This window comes from Salvelinus alpinus, chromosome 2 (assembly GCF_045679555.1).
Source record: "Salvelinus alpinus chromosome 2, SLU_Salpinus.1, whole genome shotgun sequence".
Taxonomy (NCBI): domain Eukaryota; kingdom Metazoa; phylum Chordata; class Actinopteri; order Salmoniformes; family Salmonidae; genus Salvelinus; species Salvelinus alpinus.
This window is the reverse complement of record NC_092087.1, coordinates 83322627-83343352: the sequence shown is the minus strand read 5'-3', so window position 1 is coordinate 83343352 and position 20726 is coordinate 83322627. Positions and strand designations below refer to the sequence as shown.

Here is a 20726-nt window from a genome sequence, read left to right as displayed (position 1 = left end):
CTGTCCTGTTAATCCAGTCTCTCTGTCCTGATAATCCAGTCTGTATGTTCTGTTAATCCAGTCTCTCTGTCCTTTTAATCCAGTCTCCATGTTCTGTTAATCCAGTCTCTCTGTCCTGTTAATCCAGTCTGTATGTTCTGTTAATCCAGTCTCTCTGTCCTGTTAATCCAGTCTGTATGTTTTGTTAATCCAGTCTCTCTGTCCTGTTAATCCAGTCTGTATGTTCTGTTAATCCAGTCTCCATGTTCTGTTAATCCAGTCTGTATGTTCTGTTAATCCAGTCTCTCTGTCCTGTTAATCCAGTCTCCATGTTCTGTTAATCCAGTCTCTCTGTCCTGTTAATCCAGTCTGTATGTTCTGTTAATCCAGTCTCTCTGTCCTGTTAATCCAGTCTGTATATTCTGTTAATCCAGTCTCTCTGTCCTGTTAATCCAGTCTGTATGTTTTGTAAATCCAGTCTCTCTGTCCTGTTAATCCAGTCTGTATGTTTTGTTAATCCAGTCTCTCTGTCCTGTTAATCCAGTCTGTATGTCCTGTTAATCCAGTCTCTCTACACTGTGTATTATCCTTAACCCTGGTGCCTCTACGTGGTTTGAGCGCTGCAGTATAATGGTGATATTACTCAACTGTGTGACCCTGGGCATGTACCAACCCTGTGAGAACATAGACTGCTCTTCAGACCGCTGTAAGGTACTACAGGTCAGTATCGCACACACACACTGCATGCACACACACACGCACACAGACACAGACACACACACACACACACACACACACACACACACACACACACACACACACACACACACACACACACACACACACACACACACACACACACACACACACACACGCTGCATGTACACAGACACACACACACACGTACACAGACACACACACACACACACACACACGCTGCACGCACACACACACACACACACACACACACAGTTTTAGCTATGTCTGTTTTTATCATAATATAATGTACCATTTTGTAAAACGCTTTTATCTAAAGCGACTTACAGTCATCCGTGCATACTGTTGGTACTTTCTGTTTTGTTCATTCATGGTTTTGAAATGGCAGGGATATTTTGGTTGTGGTGGGCTAGTGATGTAGAGAGCCTGAGTTTCACTCTATTGGTTTCATCCATGCGTATCAGCTATGTGTGTGTGTGTATGTGCTTGTTTGTTTGTGTGAATGGGTTGTCAGTCTTTCTCTATCTGAATCCTCAGAGATGAAAAAAGAATTGAAATTCTTTGAGCCCTCCTGTCAAATCTGAGTTAGGTAGAGAGGGAGGGAGGGATAGAAAGATATAGGGAGGGAGTGAGGGAGAGAGGGACAGAAACAGAGAGCGAAAGCGAAGCGGAAGAGAGGGAGGGAGGGAGGGACAGAAAGAGAGAGGTATGGAGAGAGGGAGGGAGGGACAGAAAGAGAGAGAGAGAGGGAGGGAGGGACAGAAAGAGAGAGAGAGGGAGAGGGAGGGAATAACCTGTCGAAATGTCAAGGGAGGGATGATTTAGTTTGATCGTTGGTACTCTGTCTCCTGGGTGATCTTTACTGAGGGTCTCTCCTCGCTCATTGCTTCCATTTCACAAAGGTCAAAGGTGAAGATTGACAGAGTTGTCACTTGACTTAACTACAGGTCTAGGATCAGATTGCGATACCCCATTCTAATCTCGATCAATAAGGTGGATATAAAATCTGAACCTCTATCAGTAGATAGAGACTCCAGCTCTGTCAACTATACTGTGACTAGAGGGGAAAGATGCTTTCAGTTCAGATCAACAAATGAATGGGTTGTATCATGCAGTTCAATTTCAAATCATGTTGCGTACATTTTTCAATTTAATACAATTACGAGCACTCTTTGAACCAAATAATGATTCTGTAATCCCTGCAATAAACAGCAGACAACAAACAGAATGTTGGAGTGAATGAATTAAGCACAACAATAACAACAACAACAATATTAATGTCAACAACAGAAGCAGCAGAGATTGGTGATGCCTTAATACAGTTTTAATTAGCTGCTTGATTAGGGACCGTGGTTCGATGTGTGTGTGTGTGTGCGTGTATGCGTGCGCGCGGGTGTGTGTCTGTGTAAGCTTTTCGCTGATTGCAGTTCAAACAAATAGTTTTCATTAGTCGTCTGTTTACAGAAAGAAGGGAATGGAGAAGGGTGATAGGGAGGTGGATTGGGAGGGAGGGATGGGGAGATGGAGAGAAATCAGGTATTCTCAATAAACTGACTATCCTTTCTTCCCTCTCTCCTACTTTCACCCTTTCCCCCTCTTTTCCTTCCTCCACCCACTTCCTCTCCTTGCTCCTTCAATCCCTCCCTCACTCCTTAATCCTTCTTTCCCTCCCCTCGCCCTCTCTCTTCCTCTCTCTCCTCCTCCTCTCTCTCTCTCACTTTCTCTGTCTCTACCATCCCCTCCCTCTTTCTCACCCCCTCTCCCTCCCTCAATCCCTCTCCTCTCTCCCCATCTCTCTCTTGCTCTCTCCTACCCCCTCCCTCTCTCCACCTCTCTCCCTCCCCTCTCCACCTCTCTCTCTCCCTCTCTCCCTCCCCTCTCCCTCTCCCTCTCTCCCTCCCCTCTCCCTCTCTCTCCCCCTCTCTCAGGCCTTCGACGTGTTCATCTATGTCTTCTTTGCGGTGGAAATGGTGGTGAAGATGATGGCCCTCGGAATCTTTGGCCGTCGCTGTTACCTGGGCGACACGTGGAACCGTCTGGATTTCTTCATCGTCATGGCAGGGTAAGATTATTTCTCTCTCTCTCTATCTCTCTCTCTCTCTCTCTCTCTATCTCTATCTCTATCTCTCTCTCTCTCTCTCTCTCTCTCTCTCTCTCTCTCTCTCTCTCTCTCTCTCTCTCTCTCTCTCTCTCTCTCTCTCTCTCTCTCAATTCAATTCAATTCAATTCAAGGGGCTTTATTGGCATGGGAAACATGTGTTAACATTGCCAAAGCAAGTGAGGTAGATATTATACAAAAGTGAAATAAACAATACAAATTAACAGTAAACATTACACATACAGAAGTTTCAAAACAATAAAGACATTACAAATGTCATATTATATATATACACAGTGTTGTAACAATGTACAAATGGTTAAAGCACACAAGTTAAAATAAATAAACATAAATATGGGTTGTATTTACAATGGTGTTTGTTCTTCACTGGTTGCCCTTTTCTTGTGGCAACAGGTCACAAATCTTGCTGCTGTGATGGCACACTGTGGAATTTCACCCAGTAGATATGGGAGTTTATCAAAATTGGATTTGTTTTCGAATTCTTTGTGGATCTGTGTAATCTGAGGGAAATATGTCTCTCTAATATGGTCATACATTGGGCAGGAGGTTAGGAAGTGCAGCTCAGTTTCCACCTCATTTTGTGGGCAGTGAGCACATAGCCTGTCTTCTCTTGAGAGCCATGTCTGCCTACGGCGGCCTTTCTCAATAGCAAGGCTATGCTCACTGAGTCTGTACATAGTCAAAGCTTTCCTTAAGTTTGGGTCAGTCACAGTGGTCAGGTATTCTGCCACTGTGTACTCTCTGTTTAGGGCCAAATAGCATTCTAGTTTGCTCTGTTTTTTTGTTAATTCTTTCCAATGTGTCAAGTAATTATCTTTTTGTTTTCTCATGATTTGGTTGGGTCTAATTGTGCGGTTGTCCTGGGGCTCTGTGGGGTGTGTTTGTGTTTGTGAACAGAGCCCTAGGACCAGCTTGCTTAGGGGACTCTTCTCCAGGTTCATCTCTCTGTAGGTGATGGCTTTGTTATGGAAGGTTTGGGAATCGCTTCCTTTTAGGTGGTTGTAGAATTTAACGGCTCTTTTCTGGATTTTGATAATTAGTGGGTATCGGCCTAATTCTGCTCTGCATGCATTATTTGGTGTTCTACGTTGTACACGGAGGATATTTTTGCAGAATTCTGCATGCAGAGTCTCAATTTGGTGTTTGTCCCATTTTGTGAAATCTTGGTTGGTGAGCGGACCCCAGACCTCACAACCATAAAGGGCAATGGGATCTATGACTGATTCAAGTATTTTTAGCCAGATCCTAATTGGTATGTTGAAATTTATGTTCCTTTTGATGGCATAGAATGCCCTTCTTGCCTTGTCTCTCAGATCGTTCACAGCTCTGTGGAAGCTACCTGTGGTGCTGATGTTTAGGCCGAGGTATGTATAGTTTTTTGTGTGCTCTAGGGCAACGGTGTCTAGATGGAATTTGTGGTCCTGGCGACTGGACCTTTTTTGGAACACCATTATTTTGGTCTTACTGAGATTTACTGTCAGGGCCCAGGTCTGACAGAATCTGTGCAGAAGATCTAGGTGCTGCTGTAGGCCCTCCTTGGTTGGTGACAGAAGCACCAGATCATCAGCAAACAGTAGACATTTGACTTCGGATTCTAGTAGGGTGAGACCGGGTGCTGCAGACTGTTCTAGTGCCCGCGCCAATTCGTTGATATATATGTTGAAGAGGGTGGGGCTTAAGCTGCATCCCTGTCTCACCCCACGACCCTGTGTGAAGAAATGTGTGTGTTTTTTGCCAATTTTAACCGCACACTTGTTGTTTGTGTACATGGATTTTATGATGTCGTATGTTTTTCCCCCAACACCACTTTCCATCAATTTGTATAGCAGACCCTCGTGCCAAATTGAGTCGAAGGCTTTTTTGAAATCAACAAAGCATGAGAAGACTTTGCCTTTGTTTTGGTTTGTTTGGTTGTCAATTAGGGTGTGTAGGGTGAATACATGGTCTGTTGTACGGTAATTTGGTAAAAAGCCAATTTGACATTTGCTCAGTACATTGTTTTCATTGAGGAAATGTACGAGTCTGCTGTTAATGATAATGCAGAGTATTTTCCCAAGGTTACTGTTGACGCATATTCCACGGTAGTTATTGGGGTCAAATTTGTCTCCACTTTTGTGGATTGGGGTGATCAGTCCTTGGTTCCAAATATTGGGGAAGATGCCAGAGCTAAGGACGATGTTAAAGAGTTTTAATATAGCCAATTGGAATTTGTTGTCTGTATATTTGATCATTTCATTAAGGATACCATCAACACCACAGGCCTTTTTGGGTTGGAGGGTTTTTATTTTGTCCTGTAACTCATTCAAGGTAATTGGAGAATCCAGTGGGTTCTGGTAGTCTTTAATAGTTGATTCTAGGATTTGTATTTGATCATGTATATGTTTTTGCTCTTTATTCTTTGTTATAGAGCCAAAAAGATTGGAGAAGTGGTTTACCCATACATCTCCATTTTGGATAGATAATTCTTCGTGTTGTTGTTTGTTTAGTGTTTTCCAATTTTCCCAGAATTGGTTAGAGTCTATGGATTCTTCAATTACATTGAGCTGATTTCTGACGTGCTGTTCCTTCTTTTTCCGTAGTGTATTTCTGTATTGTTTTAGTGATTCACCATAGTGAAGGCGTAGACTCAGGTTTTCCGGGTCTCTATGTTTTTGGTTGGACAGGTTTCTCAATTTATTTCTTAGATTTTTGCATTCTTTATCAAACCATTTGTCATTGTTGTTCATTTTCTTCGGTTTTCTATTTGAGATTTTTAGATTTGATAGGGAAGCTGAGAGGTCAAATATACTGTTAAGATTTTCTACTGCCAAGTTTACACCTTCACTATTGCAGTGGAACGTTTTACCCAGGAAGTTGTCTAAAAGGGATTGAATTTGCTGTTGCCTAATTGTTTTTTGGTAGGTTTCCAAACTGCATTCCTTCCATCTATAGCATTTCTTAATGTTACTCAGTTCCTTTGGCTTTGATGCCTCATGCTTGAGTATTGCTCTGTTCAAGTAGACTGTGATTTTGCTGTGGTCTGATAGGGGTGTCAGTGGGCTGACTGTGAACGCTCTGAGAGACTCTGGGTTGAGGTCAGTGATAAAGTAGTCTACAGTGCTACTGCCAAGAGATGAGCTATAGGTGTACCTACCATAGGAGTCCCCTCGAAGCCTACCATTGACTATGTACATACCCAGCGTGCGACAGAGCTGCAGGAGTTGTGACCCGTTTTTGTTGGTTATGTTGTCATAGTTGTGCCTAGGTGGGTATTTGGGGGAGGGAATGCTGTCACCTCCAGGTAGGTGTTTGTCCCCCTGTGTGCTGAGGGTTTCAGGTTCCTGTCCAGTTCTGGCATTTAGGTCGCCACAGACTAATAAATGTCCCTGGGCCTGGAAATGATTGATTTCCCCCTCCAGGATGGAGAAGCTGTCTTCATTAAAGTATGGGGATTCTAGTGGGGGGATATAGGTAGCACACAGGAGGACATTTTTCTCTGTTAAGATAATTTCCTTTTGAATTTCTAGCCAAATGTAAAATGTTCCTGTTTTGATTAATTTAATGGAGTGAGTTAGGTCTGCTCTATACCAAATTAGCATTCCCCCTGAGTCCCTTCCCTGTTTCACACCTGGTAGTTTGGTGGATGGGACTACCAGCTCTCTGTAACCTAGAGGGCAACCAGTGGGTCCGTCTCCTCTATACCATGTTTCTTGCAGGATGACAATGTCTGCATTACCGATTTCTTTGGTGAAGTCCGGGTTCCTGCTCTTTAGGCCAAATGCAGATGACCTCAGACCTTGGATATTCCAGGATGATATAGTGAAGGCTTTTTGTTCCATAAAGTGTCCAATGTTGTTGGTCGGGGTTTGGCCTCAGGCCAGTAAGTGTGAGCAGAGCCTGCTGAGCATCTGGTACATGCCGTTGGCTTGGGCGAGTGTAAGAGTGGGGGTTGGGCCAGTTTGCCCGCTCACTACCTGGCGTATGTGTGACTTCCATGTTGATGCCCTCTTTGCGGGGGTGGGGTGCATGGGGTGGGCAGGAGTGGCATGGGTCTGATCTGAGGGGGCCTAAATTGGGTGTGGGCATGGTTGATGTGGGGGGGGGTGTGTAGGTCTAGGGGGGGGTCCTGGAGGTCTTGGAGGGTGTCTCGCTGGTCTGGGTGGGGTGTCTATTGATCTGTTGCTCCTGTGTGAAGTGTTGGGGCTTCGTTTGAGAGCGATGTCCTTTAGAGTCCGGGCAAAGGTGGGCACTGCTGCCTTGTAGAGGTGGACCTGGTCATAGAGGCTGTTCAAGTCCAGGGTGGAGTGGTGGGCCAGAAAAACATTTGGTTTTGAGGCACAGTCACGGGAAATGCTTGCGTTTACCCGCTGTATTGTAGCAGGGTGGAAGTCTTTTCGTGGTAGCAGGGTGGAGATAACCACTTGTGCGTTGGGGAAAGTAGAAGAAGCTTTTTCATTCACTCCCTTCAGTGCTGTGGCCACCCTTTCCTGCTGTGCTCTCAGGTCGTTTGTGCCTGTGTGTATTATTATGTGGCTAGGTGAGCCTAGTTTGTCCTCAGACAGAAGTTCTAGGGCGCGCTGGGTGTTTGGACACCAGAGTTTAGACACACTGTGTTTGGGAAAAAGTTTTTTTTCTTCTATATATTTCCCATTTGAGTCCATAAGGAGAAAAATCTGTGTTTTGTGTTTGTCCTCAGTGGGTGTGGGGGGGTTGTCAGGAGGGTTTATCAGGGTGGCTGACAGGGGGGATGCTCAGAGGGAGTGAGAGCTGCTGGGCTTGGGGTTTTTCTTTTGTCTGTTCTGCTGTGATGTCGACTCTATGGTCAGGGTCTGGTGTGGACTGTTCTGCTGTGGTGTCGAGACTTTTGTCGGGTGCTGAGGTGGGCTGTTCTGCTGGCGTCTCTGTGGGGATGGCCACCTCCCTAGTGGGTTGTTCTCTGTCACATGCCATCCCCCTCAACCTCTCCTCCAGCAGTCTGATCCTCTCCTCCATCCCCCTCTCGCTCTCCTCCAGCAGTCTGATCCTCTCCTCTAGTGCTTTGTTCTGCTCCTGCTTCTGCTCTTTCTCCTGTTGAAGTTGTCTCACCACTGTACAGAGTGCAGATATGTCTCTCTCCACCTCCAGCTCTCCTGGTCTGGTTAAGGGGTTGTTGTGCTGGACTGTTGTCTGGGTCTGTGCTGACTGGAGTGTAATCACCTGCTGTTCTAGCTCAACCTGCCTTACCTCCAGCTGGGTGAATTTATCATTCATTTCAATGAGGGAGAAGTACTCTGTACTGGGAGGTTGACTGTCTGCTGAGGGTTGCTCGTCTGTGGGGTTATATGATGAAGAGGTTTGGTCTGACCCACTTGGGGTGGAGGTATCTTTATCAAGGGAGAGCTTCTCCTGCTGGGCTAATTCTTTGATTAGGTGAAAGTCCAGCTGAAACTGTTTGTGGTTGCCCTGTACCAATACTGTTCCAGACTTATATAGATTTATATTAGCTGACTCCTCGTCCTCGTTGTCAAGAATCCTGAGTTTCCACCCCTCGTTAACCCCCCCTCTCTTAACAGAGGGGTAGTGTGCTAATATAGCACTGTGCCATGCCTGGGGATGGTTTGTGTGGAAGATAAGGTTGCTGATGTTCCCATTTTTGTAATAGTCAGCAAAAAGTGTCTCTTGATTTTCCATAAGGAGCTTCATTTTGTGATCTTTTCTTGTCTTATCATTCTTTACATGCACAGGGTACTGTATTTTAATTACCTCTGAACAGCGGGAGGCAGCTTCTAAGGCCTCTCCATTTGGTTGGGGTAGACTATTCGACTCTCCTGCCATTGTTGGGCTAATGGGCTTTGACACCTCTCACTTGACACTTAAGTGCTAGTTGAAGCTGTATCAAGCTTGGCAGAATTATGTTACTATTCAGTCCTTATAAAGTAGTGTCATGTATTTTTCTTCTTGGCTTTTGGAAATCAAATATAGTTTCTCTCTCTGTCTTTTTTTTATCTCTATCTCTCTCTCTCTCTCTCTCTCTCAATTCAATTCAATTCAATTCAAGGGGCTTTATTGGCATGGGAAACATATGTTAACATTGCCAAGTAAGTAAGGTAGATAATATACAAAAGTGAAATAAACAATAAAAATTAACAGTAAACATTACACATACAGATGTTTCAAAAGAATAAAGACATTTCAAATGTCATATTATGTATATATACAGTGTTGTAACGATGTACAAATGGTTAAAGTACAAAAGGGGAAATAAATAGGCATAAATATGGGTTGTATTTACAATGGTGTTTGTTCTTCACTGGTAGCCTTTTTCTTGTTGGAACAGGTCACAAATCTTACTGCTCTGATGGCACACTGGTATTTCACCCAGTAGATATGGGAGTTTATCAAAATTAGATTTTTTTCGAATTCTTTGTGGGTCTGTGTAATCTGAGGGAAATATGTGTCTCTAATATGGTCATACATTGGGCAGGAGGTTAGGAAGTGCAGCTCAGTTTCCACCACATTTTGTGGGCAGTGAGCACATAGTCTTCTCTTGAGAGCCAGGTCTACCTACGGCGGCCTTTCTCAATAGCAAGGCAATGCTCACTGAGTCTGTACATAGTCAAAGCTTTCCTTAAGTTTGGGTCAGTCACAGTGGTCAGGTATTCTGCCACTGTGTCCTCTCTGTTTAAGGCGAAATAGCATTCTAGTTTGCTCTGTTTTTTCTCTCTCTCTCTCTCTCTCTCTGTCACAATATCTCTCTCTCCCTCTCCCCCCTCTCTCTTTATTTATCTCTCTCTCTCTCTCCTCCCCCCTCTCTCACTCTTTATTTATTTATCTCTCGCCGTCCGTAGTGAAGTCTATAGTGCAGTCTATAGTGCAGTCTATAGTGCAGTCTATAGTGCAGTCTATAGTGCAGTCTATAGTGTAGTCTATAGTGCAGTCTATAGTGCAGTCTATAGTGCAGTCTATAGTGCAGTCTATAGTGCACTCTATAGTGTAGTCTATAGTGCAGTCTATAGTGCAGTCTATAGTGCAGTCTATAGTGCAGTCTATAGTGCAGTCTATAGTACAGTCTATAGTGCAGTCTAAAGTGCAGTCTCTATTGCAGTCTATAGGGCAGTCTAAAGTGCAGTCTATATTGCAGTCTATAGTGCAGTCTATATTGCAGTCTATAGTGCAGTCTATAGTGCAGTCTATAGGGCAGTCTATAGGGCAGTCTAAAGTGCAGTCTATAGTGCAGTCTATAGTGCAGTCTATAGTGCAGTCTATAGTGCAGTCTATAGTGCAGTCTAAAGTGCAGTCTATAGTGCAGTCTATAGTGCAGTACAAAATGCAGTCTATAGTGCAGTCTATATTGCAGTACAAAATGCAGTCTATAGTGCAGTCTATAGTGCAGTCTGTAGTGCAGTCTATAGTGCAGTCTATAGTACAGTCTATAGTGCAGTCTATAGTGCAGTCTATAGTGCAGTCTATAGTGCAGTCTATAGGGCAGTCTATAGGGCAGTCTATAGTGCAGTCTATAGTGCAGTCTATAGTGCAGTATATAGTGCAGTCTATAGTGCAGTCTATAGTGCAGTCTAAAGTGCAGTCTATAGTGCAGTCTATAGTGCAGTCTATAGTGCAGTCTATATTGCAGTCTATAGGGCAGTCTAAAGTGCAGTCTATAGTGCACTCTATAGTGCAGTACAAAATGCAGTCTATAGTGCAGTCTATAGTGAAGTCTATATTGCTGTCTATAGGGCAGTCTAAAGTGCAGTCTATAGTGCAGTGTATGTGCAGTCTATAGTGCAGTCTATAGTGCAGTCTATAGTGCAGTCTATAGTGCAGTCTATAGTGCAGTCTAAAGTGCAGTCTATAGTGCAGTCTATAGTGCAGTCTATAGTGCAGTCTACAGTGCAGTCTATAGTGCAGTCTATAGTGCAGTCTATAGTGCAGTCTATAGTGCAGTCTATAGTGCAGTCTATAGTGCAGTCTATAGTGCAGTCTACAGTGCAGTCTATAGTGCAGTCTATAGTGCAGTCTATAGTGCAGTCTATAGTCCAGTCTATAGTGCAGTCTACAGTGCACTCTATAGTGCAGTCTATAGTGCACTCTACAGTGCAGTCTATAGTGCAGTCTACAGTGCAGTCTATAGTGCAGTCTACAGTGCAGTCTATAGTGCAGTCTACAGTGCAGTCTATAGTGCAGTCTACAGTGCAGTCTATAGTGCAGTCTACAGTGCAGTCTATAGTGCAGTCTACAGTGCAGTCTATAGTGCAGTCTATAGTGCAGTCTATAGTGCAGTCTACAGTGCAGTCTATAGTGCAGTCTAAAGTGCATTTTCTCCCTGGTTTGTTAGCTGATTGATTTCATGTCACCGATTGTAGACCTCAATGCCCCCCCCCCCCCCCCCCCCCCGCTATAGTCAGAAGCAAACAGCATTGAATGGTGCCAAGCGAGTTATGGATTGCAATGCTGGAATATATATCAACAGTCCAATGGTGATTTAAATACAGACGGTACAGGCTTGGCAGTGGGTTCCCACAGTGTGATGTATCACTGCAGTACACACACTGGGTTCCAATGGGTTGTTCTCAGGACTCTAACTGTTGTAAATCCCCCCAGTGGAAAAACAATGTTATTGTCCTATTAGGTTCTGGCCCAGGCCCAGGACTCTAACTGTTGTTAATCCCCCCAATGGAAAACACCATTATGGTCTCAGGGAGAAGTCTCCAATGACAAACTTCCTCCATCTCTCTTCCCCCTCTCCCCTCTCCTCCGTCTCTCTTCATCCTATCCCCTCTCTCCTCCATCTCTCTTCCCCCTCTCCCCTCTCTCCTCCATCTCTCTTCCCCCTCTCCCCTCTCTCCTCCATCTCTCTTCCCCCTCTCCCCTCTCTCCTCCATCTCTCTTCCCCCTCTCCCCTCTCTCCTCCATCTCTCTTCTCCCTCTCCCCTCTCTCCTCCATCTTTCTCCCCCCTCTCCCCTCTCTCCTCCATCTCTCTTCCCCCTCTCCCTCTCTCCTCCATCTCTCTTCCCCCTCTCCCCTCTCTCCTCCATCTCTCTTCATCCTATCCCCTCTCTCCTCCATCTCTCTTCCCCCTCTCCCCTCTCCCCTCTCTCCTCCATCTCTCTCCTCCCTCTCTCTTCATCCTATCCCCTCTCTCCTCCATCTCTCTTCCCCCTCTCCCCTCTCTCCTCAATCTCTCTCCCCCCTCTCCCCTCTCTCCTCTCTCCTCCATCTCTCTTCCCCCTCTCCCCTCTCCCCTCTCTCCTCCATCTCTCTTCCCCCTCTCCCCTCTCTCCTCCATCTCTCTTCCCCCTCTCCCCTCTCTCCTCCATCTCTCTTCCCCCTCTCCCCTCTCTCCTCCATCTCTCTTCCCCCTCTCCCCTCTCTCCTCCATCTCTCTTCCCCCTCTCCCCTCTCTCCTCCATCTCTCTTCCTCCTCTCCCCTCTCTCCTCCATCTCTCTTCCACCTCTCCCCTCTCTCCTCATCTCTCTTCCCCCTCTCCCCTCTCTCTTTCCTGTTCACTCTTAATCTTTCTTCAACATTGTTTACATAAACGGATGCCAGATGGATGGATTGACCCGTTTCTATGTTTGAGTGCCAAGCCTATACTCAGTGTGTGCACACGTGAAATGCTTCCCCAACCATGTCTGTGTGTCCCTCATCCTCCCCTGCAATAGTGTGACTGCCACACACAGCGAGGAACGGCAGGGAGGAGGGTGTTAACCCCCCCAAACACACACACACACGTGCGGTGCAGAAAACAAGCAGAAGGAGTGGATTACAAGAGCAGCACAGCTCTGACAGCGCTTAACTTTTGGACCCGTGCATGTTTGTTTGGATAAGGTTGATGTGCATGCACATGAGGGGTGGCCCTATCCCAGTCGGTTGTCCCCACTTGCTTCAAGATGTCCAACATTGTTCCTGTACCCAAGAAACTGAAGGTAACTCAACTAAATGACTCTCCGTAGCACTCACTTGTGTCATCATGAAGTGCTTTGAGAGACTAGTTAAGGATCATATCACCTCCACCTTACCTGTCACCCTAGACTAGTGTTGGGTGTGTGTGTCTGGAGAATTGTACACATTTTGCCATGGGGCGGAGAGAACATTTTGCAAATGTAAAACTACTTTCATGCAAATTTCTACGTTTTTGTATTTTAGTGCAATTGAGATTGCGTCACCTCTGGATCTGTTTGGGCAGTATGCAAATTGTCTAGGGTGTCTGGGATGGGATGAGTTGATGTGTGCCATAACCAGCCTTTCAAAGCACTTCATGATTACCAATGTGAGTTCTACAGGGCGGTAGTCATTCTGGCATGAAGCCGTAGAGTTAATGATTACCAATGTGAGTTCTACAGGGCGGTAGTCATTCTGGCATGAAGCCTTAGAGTTAATGATTACCAATGTGAGTTATACAGGGTAGTAGTCATTCTGACATGAAGCCTTAGAGATAATGATTACCAATGTGAGTTCTACAGGGTGGTAGTCATTCTGGCATGAAGCCTTAGAGTTAATGATTACCAATGTGAGTTCTACAGGGTGGTAGTCATTCTGGCATGAAGCCTTAGAGTTAATGATTACCAATGTGAGTTCTACAGGGCGGTAGTCATTCTGGCATGAAGCCTTGGAGTTAATGATTACCAATGTGAGTTCTACATGGCGGTAGTCATTCTGGCATGAAGCCTTAGAGATAATGATTACCAATGTGAGTTCTACAGGGCGGTAGTCATTCTGGCATGAAGCCTTAGAGTTAATGATTACCAATGTGAGTTATACAGGGTGGTAGTCATTCTGGCATGAAGCCTTAGAGTTAATGATTACCAATGTGATTTCTACAGGGTGGTAGTCATTCTGGCATGAAGCCTTAGAGTTAATGATTACCAATGTGAGTTCTACAGGGCGGTAGTCATTCTGGCATGAAGCCTTGGAGTTAATGATTACCAATGTGAGTTCTACAGGGCGGTAGTCATTCTGGCATGAAGCCTTGGAGTTAATGATTACCAATGTGAGTTCTACATGGCGGTAGTCATTCTGGCATGAAGCCTTAGAGTTAATGATTACCAATGTGAGTTCTACAGGGCGGTAGTCATTCTGGCATGAAGCCTTAGAGTTAATGATTACCAATGTGAGTTATACAGGGTGGTAGTCATTCTGGCATGAAGCCTTAGAGTTAATGATTACCAATGTGAGTTATACAGGGTAGTAGTCATTCTGGCATGAAGCCTTAGAGATAATGATTACCAATGTGAGTTCTACAGGGCGGTAGTCATTCTGGCATGAAGCCTTAGAGTTAATGATTACCACTGTGAGTTCTACAGGGCGGTAGTCATTCTGACATGAAGCCTTAGAGATAATGATTACCAATGTGAGTTCTACAGGGTGGTAGTCATTCTGACATGAAGCCTTAGAGTTAATGATTACCAATGTGAGTTCTACAGGGCGGTAGTCATTCTGGCATGAAGCCTTAGAGTTAATGATTACCAATGTGAGTTCTACAGGGCGGTAGTCATTCTGGCATGAAGCCTTGGAGTTAATGATTACCAATGTGAGTTCTACATGGCGGTAGTCATTCTGGCATGAAGCCTTAGAGATAATGATTACCAATGTGAGTTCTACAGGGCGGTAGTCATTCTGGCATGAAGGCTTAGAGTTAATGATTACCAATGTGAGTTATACAGGGTAGTAGTCATTCTGGCATGAAGCCTTAGAGTTCATGATTACCAATGTGAGTTCTACAGGGCGGTAGTCATTCTGGCATGAAGCCTTAGAGTTAATGATTACCACTGTGAGTTCTACAGGGCAGTAGTCATTCTGGCATGAAGCCTTAGAGTTAATGATTACCAATGTGAGTTCTACAGGGTGGTAGTCATTCTGGCATGAAGCCTTAGAGTTAATGATTACCACTGTGAGTTCTACAGGGCGGTAGTCATTCTGACATGAAGCCTTAGAGATAATGATTACCAATGTGAGTTCTACAGGGTGGTAGTCATTCTGGCATGAAGCCTTAGAGTTAATGATTACCAATGTGAGTTCTACAGGGTGGTAGTCATTCTGGCATGAATCCTTAGAGTTAATGATTACCAATGTGAGTTCTACAGGGCGGTAGTCATTCTGACATGAAGCCGTAGAGTTCTTGGGAACAGGAATGATGGTCGTCAGTGTAAGACATCTGGGCATTACAGAGGTTGGAAATGACTGTGAATATGCCTACCAGCTGTTCCGCTCTGAGAAAGCGCCCTGGAACACCGTCCGGCCCCGCGGCCTTGCGCGTGTTGACCTGATTAAAGACCTTACCCACATGAGCATCGGAGAGTGAAATCATCCAGTCCTCTGGGTCGGCGGGTGCCCTCATGCATGGCACGGGGTTGTTATTGTCGAAGCCTGCATATAATGCATTGAGTTCTTCTGGTAGAGAGGCATCGTTGGGCAGATCACGGCTGGGTCTTCCTTTGTAATCTGTAATGGACTGTGACCCCTGCCACATGCAACATGTGTTGGAGCCTGTGTAATATGATTCCACCTTATTCCTATATTGTCCTATTGCTTGTTTGATGACTCTGTGGGAGATTATAGCAGGACTTCTTGTACTTGTTCCTGTCCTCAGCCGTAGCCTCAGGGTTGCCTGTGATAGCCCTGTGTACGGTAGCCTTGTCCTTTAGCATGCTAGCTCAGTGTATGCCAAGGGCAGCAATAGCATTAGCTTTAGCTGAGTGGCACTGATCTTAATGTGTAGGAGCGCTTCCTAGCTATGTAGCTAGCCCTGCCTGCAGCACTGAGAGAGAGGAGGGATCAGTGACAGGGATCACTAATATACTGATGGTTTCTCTCTCTCTGTCTCTGTCTCTCTCTGTCTCTCTCTCTGTCTCTCTCTGTCTCTCTCTCTCTCTCTCTCTGTCTCTCTGTCTCTCTCTCTCTGTCACTCTCTCTCAGTCTCTCTCTCTCTCTGTCTCTCTCTCTCTCTCTCTCTCTCTCTCTCTCTCTGTCTCTCTCTCTCCCTCTCTCTACAGTACCAGTCAAATATTTGGACACACCTACTCATTCAAGGTTTTTCTTTATTTTTACTACTTTCTACATTGTAGTATAATAGTGAAGACGTCAAAACTATGAAATAACACATATGGAATCATGTTGTAACCAAACAAATGTTAAACAAATAAAAATATATTCTATATTTGAAATTCTTCCAAGTAGCCACCTTTTTCTTTGATGACAGCTTCGCACACTCTCTGGCATTCTCTCAACCAGCTTCAAGAGGTAATCACCTGGGATGCCGTATCACTGCAGAATGCTGTGGTTGTCATGCTGGCAAAAGAGAGAGAGAGAAGGGGGAGTATAGAATGATGTAATCCACCGCCTGGATGCTGCGACTGCACTCAGTAATATTACCCTTCTATTCTCCCACATAAAACAGAGGAATTAACTGACAGAAAGCATGAAAACACCCAGAGAGCCCTATAGCACTGGCTGAACTGAATAATGGTTGATAGACAAGGCTCAGAGGGAGGGTCAGAATAGTACTCAACTACGACACAGACACACCCTCAGGAAACCCTATACCAGTCAATCAGATCAGTAAGATTTGTATTTTTTTGTCCCCCACAACCTATAACGCTAACGTCTACTACAGCAGTATTAGTGTCAGAGCACAGAGAGGCGCAGAGAGGCGCAGAGAGGCGCAGAGAGACGCAGAGAGGCACAGAGAAGCACAGAGAGGCACAGAGAGGCACAGAGAGGCGCAGAGAGGCACAGAGAGGCACAGAGAGGCGCAGAGAGGCGCATAGAGGCACAGAGAGGCACAGAGAGGCACAGAGAGGCGCAGAGAGGCGCAGAGGCACAGAGAGGCGCAGAGAGGCGCAGAGGCACAGAGAGGCGCAGAGAGGCGCAGAGAGGCGCAGAGAGGCGCAGAGAGGCGCAGAGAGGCGCAGAGAGGCACAGAGAGGCACAGAGAGGCACAGAGAGGCACAGAGAGGCGCAGAGAGACGCAGAGAGACGCAGAGAGGCACAGAGAGGCACAGAGAGGCACAGAGAGGCGCAGAGAGACGCAGAGAGGCGCAGAGAGGCACAGAGAGGCGCAGAGAGACGCAGAGAGGCGCAGAGAGGCGCAGAGAGGCACAGAGAGGCACAGAGAGGCGCAGAGAGGCGCAGAGAGACGCAGAGAGACGCAGAGAGGCGCAGAGAGGCACAGAGAGGCACAGAGAGGCACAGAGAGGCACAGAGAGGCGCAGAGAGGCGCAGAGAGGCACAGAGAGGCACAGAGAGTTACAGAGAGACGCAGAGAGACGCAGAGAGGCGCAGAGAGGCGCAGAGAGTTACAGAGAGACACAGAGAGACGCAGAGAGTTACAGAGAGTTACAGAGAGATGCAGAGAGGCGCAGAGAGGCGCAGCGAGGCACAGAGAGGCGCAGAGAGGCGCAGAGAGGCGCAGAGAGGCTCAGAGAGGCACAGAGAGGCACAGCGAGGCGCAGCGAGGCGCAGAGAGGCACAGAGAGGCACAGAGAGGCGCAGAGAGGCACAGAGTCACAGAGAGGCGCAGAGGCAATCAAAAGACAGATTAAGGGAAAGCCTTCAGTCAGACAGAGGGACAGACAGAGAGACAGACAGGACATTTCATCAATCTGCTGTAGCTGTAGAGTTAATTGATGTGTGTGTGTATAGCAACAGCTGCTGCAGGTTGGCAGAGGGGAGAGGGGAGAGGGGAGGAGGGAGAGATCTCCGTCTTCTGGCGAAAGGAATTTCAATTAGGGGAAGTTGTGAGAGCGATGTGTGATGTGTGATTGAAGTGTGTGTGTTTTTATTTGTAATTGTCTATTTGTATGGGTATTTGCATGTATTCTAGTGTTGTTCGTGGTGTGTGTGTGTCTTTTCTTTGTGAGTGTGTCTGTTTATACATTATATGTACAAATGTATGTGGACACAAATGAGTGGATTCAGCTATTTCAGCCACACCTGTTCCTGACAGGTGTATAAAATCGAGCACACAGCCATGCAATCTCCATAAACAAACATTGGCAGTAGAATTGCCTTACTGAAGCACTTAGAGACTTTCAATGTGGCACCGTCATAGGATATCACCTTTCCAACAAGTCAGTTCGTCAAATGTCCACCCTGCTAGAGCTGCCCCGGTCAACTGTACGTGGTGTTATTGTGAAGTGCAACTACAGCTCAGCCGTGAAGTGTTAGGCCACACAACTCTCAGAACGGGTCCGCCGAATGCTGAAGCGCGTAGCACGTAAAATGTGTCTTTCGTATGTTGCAACACTCACTATCAATTTCAAAACTGCCTCTGGAAGCAATTTCAGCACAATAATTGTTCGTCGGGAGTTTCATGAAATGGATTCCCATTGCCGAGCAGCCGCACACAAGCCTAAGATCCCCATGCGCTATGCCAAGAGTCAGCTGGAGTTGTGTGTGTGTGTGTGTGTGTGTGTGTGTGTGTGTGTGTGTGTGTGTGTGTGTGTGTGTGTGTGTGTGTGTGTGTGTGTGTGTGTGTGTGTGTGTGTGTGTGTGCATATGCCTATGCATCTCTACTATCAACTATCCTCCTCTTCCCTTCCAAGCTGCCAACCTCTCAATGAGAACAGATGGGAGATTATAATTGATATAAAGCTGTGATGGGGGACCTGTATATTTATATACATTTATGCATACATCAAATCTGAGGTAGCGAGACATGTAGTTGTTATAATGAGGTAGAGAGACATGTAGTTGTTACAGTGACGTAGAGGGACATGTAGTTGTTATAATGAGGTAGAGAGACAGGTAGTTGTTACAGTGAAGTAGAGAGACATGTAGCTATTACAGTGAGGTAGAGAGACATGTAGTTGTTATAGTGAGGAAGAGAGACATGTAGCTGTTATAGTGAGGTAGAGAGACATGTAGCTGTTACAGTGAGGTAGAGAGACAGGTAGTTGTTATAGTGAGGTAGAGAGACATGTAGTTGTTATAATGAGGTAGAGAGACATGTAGTTGTTATAGTGAGGTAGAGAGACATGTAGTTGTTATAGTGAGGTAGAGAGACAGGTAGTTGTTATGAGGTAGAGAGACATGTAGCTGTTACAGTGAGGTAGAGAGACATGTAGTTGTTACAGTGCAGTAGAGAGTTATGTAGTTGTTATAATGAGGTAGAGAGACAGGTAGTTGTTACAGTGAAGTAGAGAGACATGTAGCTATTACAGTGAGGTAGAGAGACATGTAGTTGTTATAGTGAGGAAGAGAGACATGTAGCTGTTGTAGTGAGGTAGAGAGACATGTAGCTGTTACAGTGAGGTAGAGAGACATGTAGTTGCTACAGTGAGGTAGAGAGACATGTAGTTGTTATAGTGAGGTAGAGAGACAGGTAGTTGTTATAGTGAGGTAGAGAGACAGGTAGTTGTTATAGTGAGGTAGAGAGACATGTAGTTGTTATAGTGAGGTAGAGAGACAGGTAGTTGTTATAGTGAGGTAGAGAGACATGTAGCTGTTACAGTGAGGTAGAGAGACAGGTAGTTGTTATAGTGAGGTAGAGAGACATGTAGTTGTTATAATGAGGTAGAGAGACATGTAGTTGTTATAGTGAGGTAGAGAGACATGTAGTTGTTATAGTGAGGTAGAGAGACAGGTAGTTGTTATGAGGTAGAGAGACATGTAGTTGTTATAGTGAGGTAGAGAGACATGTAGTTGTTACAGTGAGGCAGAGAGACATGTAGTTGTTACAGTGAGGTAGAGAGACTTGTAGCTGTTACAGTGAGGTAGAGAGACATGTAGCTGTTACAGTGAGGTAGAGAGACAGGTAGTTGTTACAGTGAGTTAGAAATACATGTAGTTACATTGAGGTAGAGAGACAGGTAGTTTTTATAGTGAGGAAGAGATACATGTAGCTGTTATAGTGAGGTAGAGAGACATGTAGCTGTTACAGTGAGGTAGAGAGACTTGTAGTTGTTATAGTGAGGTAGAGAGACATGTAGCTGTTACAGTGAGGTAGAGAGACATGTAGCTGTTACAGTGAGGTAGAGAGACAGGTAGTTGTTAGTGAGGTAGAGAGACAGGTAGTTGTTATAATGAGGTAGAGAGACAGGTAGTTGTTACAATGAGGTAGAGAGACATGTAGTTGTTATAGTGAGGTAGAGAGACAGGTAGTTGTTACAGTGAGGTAGAGAGACAGGTAGTTGTTACAGTGAGGTAGAGAGACAGGTAGTTGTTACAGTGAGGTAGAGAGACAGGTAGTTGTTACAGTGAGGTAGAGAGACACAGTGGAGGGAATGTGTATAGAGGGGGTGTTTCAACTAGTCACGACCAGCTGTTGTCGGACTCAGGCCAGGTTTATTCACGCACGCACGCACGCACGCAGGCAGGCAGGCAGGCAGGCAGGCAGGCAGGCACGCACACACAAACACACACCCTGGTGAATCTGTAAGCAGGAGGTGTAACAGGACCTCGTTATAACTCTCACGCCAAGAATACACACACACCTCGAATGACAACAGAAGGGTAGACACACAGACACACACACAGACATACACACAGACGTCAATCACGACAACAATGGAAGGCTAGATACAGAGAGGAGAAGAGAAGGAAAGGAAAGAGAGAGGAAAGGGGAGGGAGGAAAGGGAAGAGAGAGGAAAGGGGAGGGAGGAAAGGGAAGAGAGATGAAAGGGGAGCGAGAGGAAAGGGGAGGGAGGAAAGGGAAGAGAGGCAAGGGGAGAGAGGAAAGGGGGAGAGAGAGAAAGGGGGAGAGAGAAAAGGGGAGAGAGAGAAAAGGGGAGAGAGAGGAAAGGGAAGAGAGGAAGGGGAAGAGAGAGGAAAGGGCAGAGAGGAAATGGGAGAGAGAGGAAATGGGAGAGAGAAGAAAGGGGAGAGAGAGGAAAGGGGAGAGAGAGAAAAGGGGAGAGAGAGGGGAAAGGGTGTCGGAGTGTGGTGGAGGAGAGGAGCAGAGGGGAAGGGAAGGGGTTGATATAAAAGAGGAAAGGAGGATGTTGTGTGTATGT

General features: G+C 45.7%; 1 protein-coding gene across 2 annotated transcripts in view; it reads left to right on the top strand.

Annotated features, from left to right (window-relative positions):
- Window positions 1–332: 332 nt before the first annotated feature.
- Window positions 333–20726, top strand: part of LOC139567965 (voltage-dependent T-type calcium channel subunit alpha-1I) — a 171715-nt gene continuing 151321 nt past the window's right edge. For both annotated transcript variants that reach the window (XM_071389610.1, XM_071389609.1), the window contains exons 1-2: window positions 333–699; window positions 2625–2758. In XM_071389610.1, the coding sequence (XP_071245711.1) occupies window positions 610–699; window positions 2625–2758 (224 nt within the window). In that variant the 5' untranslated portion in view covers window positions 333–609. The remainder of the gene's footprint in view (window positions 700–2624; window positions 2759–20726) is intronic.